Here is a 5332-nt window from a genome sequence, read left to right as displayed (position 1 = left end):
TATATATATATAAAATCCTCAAAACTTGAGTGGAGCCCTGGTACGCCATTCCAGTTGTGAACACACTTGAGCTCACCGCTTGAAGCATTACAGAAGCAAAACAGATTTTATATAGTTGTCCACTGTAGAGACCATTACGCATCAAAGTGTTTCTACCTCTCTAACATTAACAAAGTTAAATATCCTTACATTTACGCACGCATGCAAGCACGCACGCACGCGCACCCACACGCACGCACGCACGCACACACACACACACACACACACACACACACACACACACACACACACACACAAGTAACAAAAACAATCCCAAAGATTATGGTCCAAAATCACAAAGATTGTGGTACAAACAATTGAATGACTTTTTAAACGACTGAATCACAAGAGTAGTCATGTTTAGAAACTTACCAGGAGGTCTGTTGAACTACTTGAGATCTTGGCATTGCTGAATCAAAGTTGAGAGCTCCGTTTCCAAAACCGACTTTCCATTGCACCTTATCAAGTGCAGCCTTGCTTTTAGCTTGGCCCCCAAATGAAAAACCCACCGCAGGCATTGCGTCACAGGGCCAGAATTTTGTCTCTGCAATTCCCCATGTGGGTGGGGAATCAGAAATACCTCCACTAGGGTGGCCTGAAGAAAAAGCTGTCAGTTGTTGTCTGAGTGGCGGGCCACTATAAGCGTCGTCTTTGGATGCAGCTCGACGAAGCAAGCGAGGAATTGTCTCCTGCATCCCAGTCGAGCCTGAGTGGGCCAAACTCGCCATTGACAGCTGTGCTGGTCTGGCAGGTACTATGGCCTGTAAACTCTGGTTACGGGAAATATTGAGAATGCGGTCCCCGAGAACACCGGTGGGTCGACATTTAGGTAACCGCTTCACTGGTGAGCCGACGGGAATTTCACGTAAAACCAGATCCCAAGGTGTAGGACTGTCGACTGATACGCCGACAGGCCGAAGTGACGGTGGAAGAGGAATAGATGATAGACGGCCAACAGATGGTGGTGGAGGGGGAAGAAATGATGGGCTGCGAGGTGGGGGTGGAGGGGGCGGGGCAAAAGATGATTGGTCAAAACGTGGAAGTGAATGAGCAACAAACGGAGGACGATCAACAGGGAGTGGAGGTGGAGGGAGTGATGAGCCCAAAGTATGGATGCTTTTTAATGGACGGTCCGCATCGACTGATACGCTGTGCAATTGAAACATACGCCCAGCTTCAGCGTCCGCCATTTTAAATCGCTCTTCAGCACCCTTCAATTTGGACGGCCTTGTGGTGACACTCTTGGACATGGGCATTTCGTCAAATGTAGGTGAGGAAGCTAGATTCGGACTCTAAAGAAAACCAAAACAAAAAAAATAAAACGAAACAATGAAGAGTTATTGTACTGCACAGATGTGCCTAACAAATAAAGAAATGAGGGCAGAGAGACGAACCGTGGGCGAATATTGGGACGTCTCACTGGAGTCTGAGAGATAACTTTGAGCCTACATGACAGACAAATAGACACAAGCAGCTTAAAAAGACGACCAGAAGTAACATGAGCAACTAAGATGACGCGACAGGTGACATACACTGCCCAGAAATTCGAAAAAATCATCAATCTCCATGTCCTCCTCCTCATCTTCTCCGGTTTGAGGAGATATCCAGTTGAGGTAGGGAAGAATGTCCACATCTTCTTCCGCCAACAACTTGGGGATGTCCGTGAATCCCTCATCTGCTTGATCCGGTTGCTGAAAGTTCAAAAAGACTTTTGTCATGACATATTTGAGTGGGGACGGACAGATGAATCAGTCAAAGTGACAAGAAAAAAAAACAAACAAACCCTTTCTTCAATGGCCACAAAGCTGGTGAACTGAGACAGGATGGAGAATTCTTTGCTCAAGTCAATGATGAAGGACTTCAACTGGGTTTTCTTCCCCTGAGGGCACAGGCATACACTTTAAAACAGTTTAGACCAGGGGTGCCCAAACTTTTTGGACCGAAGATCTACTTTTTTCAACCAAGCGATGCACTTTTGCAGCCTGTTGACTATCGTAGCTCACACGTACCGTTTTAAAGTGCTTCCCTCAGCCCTCTAGATTCCTATTCTTTGCCCGTGCCCTCGGTGAATTGTAAATGAAGCAAACTCTGAATGAGAATAGTGACGATCAAATATATAGCGCAACAGCTCTGATCACAAGCTGCAATTGCAGACTGCTGAGCGTGAACAACTTCCGCGCCACCGTAGGTTAAAGATTTATATGCTTTATTTTATTTTAAAAATCTTTCTTTGGGAAAATGAGACTGATAGGATGATTAGGGTGCAGTGTGCATTAACACAAAAAATATATTACTAACATGTACAAAGACACACAAGTGTTTTTTTTTTTTTTTTTCTCCTCAACACCTTTCGGAAATAATTGGGACGAGTCCTAGATCTACCGGTAGATCAGGATCGACGTAATGGGCACCCCTGGTTTAGACTGTTGCCAGGTTTGTTGATATATGTCTGAGAGGTACTTTCATTCAAATACACCAAAGACCAATAATTATAACACACCTCCATCCATTATCTGAACCGTTCTTATCCCAACGAGGGTCGTGGGCGTGCTGGAGCTGATCCCAGCTGTCTTTGGGCAGTAAGCGGGGTACACCAGGAACTGGTTCCCAACCAATCACAGTATAACACACTTTTTCAACCCTATTTTTCTATTGAGATAAGCCTGTTAAGTCTCACTCGAACCACCTCTCACCCTGCCCCCCAACAATGGGGCAGATGCAGAGTACAGCAAAGCAAGGGAGTTTTGAGGAGCCACTAGTTTTCAGTCAGCCCAGAGGCGAAAGGGCAAAGTGAGTCCTCATAAATTCAAAGTAATGCTCTGTATTTTCGCTTGTGGAAGTAATACTTCATAACCAAGCCACCAAATGAGTGGATGAAACTTGTCAATTATGTGTGCAGTGGACAAGTAAAACCAGTGTATGCCAGTCTTTCAATGCGATGATGAGTTGGAGAAACAATCACTCGTGCTCATGTGATTGACTCAGCAGATGTGTTGCCTCTGTTAAGTCATGTTTTGTCCGTTACTGGTTTTATTTTTGGGCGGTTTCCATTTCGTGATTTTCTTTGGTTTGACAGGGCATTCACTGGTGTCAGCTTTTTGTCGATAAATTTTGATTTTGATATTCTATGAGTGGTGCCATTTATATGACTTCCACCAAACTGAGTGACAGGCTAGCTGCCACGTGCATGTCACTTGTGATTAAAAATGTGTCTTATATGTCTGCTTCACTGGAGATTTACTCCATTTAATGCTCAGTTCATTTTAGAAATGTGGTTTTTTTTTTCTGACAGATTAGAATGATTAACTTCGAATGACAATAAATGGCACAGTTTCACTTGCCAGGTATCTTCAAGGGATTACAGTATTTCAACATTATCATAGTTGTATTTTAAACATACATCTCTATAAACTTGAATATCACAGAGAAGTTCTTTTATTTCAGTAGTATTCATCAGTTGGAATTCATACATTGGAAAATACATCTCAGAAGTCCAATTCCTCTCTAATTTTCATCTTTAAAATATTGTGACATTGTTTCTTATGTTAAAAAAAAAAAAAAACTCAACCCCTGCCCCCAAAATATTCTCTTTTGAATTTGATCCCTGAAACTTGTTCTAAAAAAATGGTGGAGACAGGGGCAACAAAAGACTGGGAGAGGTGAGGGCAGCTCAAAAAGACACATGTACGGAACAATACACAGGTGAACAGATTCATTGTAAAAAGGTGTGTGTCATGACTGCGTGTAAAAGGAGCATTCCCGAAAGGCTCAGTTGGTCACAAGCAAGGATAGGGCGAGGTTCACCACTTTGTGAACAACTGTGTGAGCAAATAGTCCAACAGTTGAATGACAACGCTAATCAAGGTACAACTGTAAGGAATATAGTCATGAACTATCACTAACTTCTGGTGATGCAGGTCACGCCCCACCATAAGTTAAAGATCAGTTGCTTATTTAATTTCATTTATTTTATTTTTATACTTTTGTGTGAAAGTGAAACTGATAGGTTGCCGAGAGGGTGCAGTGCATACTTAGACAAAAATTACCTTTTTTAATAACAAGCACACAGACACAAAAATTAAAGCTGCCACCAGAACGCAGATCATTACCGTCAAACAAGCCCCGATTGTCGACCAAAAGTAGTAGCAGCTAATTCGCCGGGCTATCCACCGGAGTCCTGAATAGCTTCGGGAATTAAAGGAAGCTAGCCGATGGGTAGGCTATCGCAGGGGCCCCCAACCTTTTTTGCCCCACGGACCGGTTTATGTCAGACAATATTTTCAGGGACCGGCATTTAAGGTGTGGCGGAAATAATACAACAAAATAATATGGTATGAGCTGCATGAAAACGGTGGCGTTTTCAAAATATAATAATAAACACAAGGAGCGTCTAATCTGGCTTCAACACTCCGATCGCTATGGCAATGTTTAATGCCTTCAAAATACAATACAATGCAAATTCAAAGTGCATGAAAATGACGACTCACCACAGCACCGAGCTTGATTTTCTGCAACCAGACGCTCCCATCTCGGGGTAATAGGAGACAATGACACCTCTAGTGTGTGGTTTATGTCCAGTCTACTTCGTAATTTTGTTTTCGTCGCCGTTGCTGCAGAAACCCCCCGCCTCACACAGGTAGGATGTCGGAAATAGCAACAGTGCTATTGTGGCCATCTCAGAGTATTCAGCCATAACTTTAATCCAGTTGTCTCGAACGTACTTTTAAGGCCGCCGTCATTTGCGATCTCCAGTAGTTTTTTTTTTTTACTCATTTTGCGAGCTCCCGCGTTTTGTTTTGAAGTAATCGGTCACGTGAAGGAGAAGCGTGGTTTGACGTGTGTCAAGCGTAACACAGACGGATGTAACGGAGAATCCAGTATATTTTTCAAAATAAAACATCTTTCGTATTACGAAATAAATAAAACGGAATTAAGGCAAGTTCTTTCTGTGCGGCCCGGTACCAAGTGCCCGGCGGATCGGTACCGGTCCACGGACCGGCGGTTGGGGACCCCTGGGCTATCGGATCACCAAACATCGGCGCCAAGACCTGTGATCATTTTCAACTTTCAACTCCTGGGACATCCTGATAAAATAAACCATGCTGTAAGAGTACAGTAAATATTCTCTAGTGCGGACTCGTGTTTGCGCTGTCCAATTTGTCCTGATAACAGAAATTCCTCATTTGGGAAATGAGCATGGTACATGTCCTTTATGAACCTGCAAGTATGTTGACAAAATGCACGTGTAACAACAGTTTTCTTGCTAGTTGCAAGTAACTGTCCCGTTGATCAC

General features: G+C 43.4%; 1 protein-coding gene across 1 annotated transcript in view; it reads right to left on the bottom strand.

The window, feature by feature from the left end:
- The window catches only part of parp4 (poly (ADP-ribose) polymerase family, member 4), a gene marked incomplete at its 5' end in the record, with an annotated part of 48773 nt that overhangs the window by 10675 nt on the left and 32766 nt on the right, over positions 1-5332 (bottom strand). The window contains 5 exons of the mRNA XM_019860050.1: positions 412-490; positions 803-1331; positions 1434-1484; positions 1572-1730; positions 1823-1918. Of these exons, the coding sequence (XP_019715609.1) occupies positions 412-490; positions 803-1331; positions 1434-1484; positions 1572-1730; positions 1823-1918 (914 nt within the window). The remainder of the gene's footprint in view (positions 1-411; positions 491-802; positions 1332-1433; positions 1485-1571; positions 1731-1822; positions 1919-5332) is intronic.

The sequence above is a fragment of the Hippocampus comes genome, unplaced genomic scaffold, assembly GCF_001891065.2.
Source record: "Hippocampus comes isolate QL1 unplaced genomic scaffold, H_comes_QL1_v1.1 scaffold34, whole genome shotgun sequence".
Taxonomy (NCBI): domain Eukaryota; kingdom Metazoa; phylum Chordata; class Actinopteri; order Syngnathiformes; family Syngnathidae; genus Hippocampus; species Hippocampus comes.
This window is presented reverse-complemented; position numbering and strand designations above follow the sequence as displayed.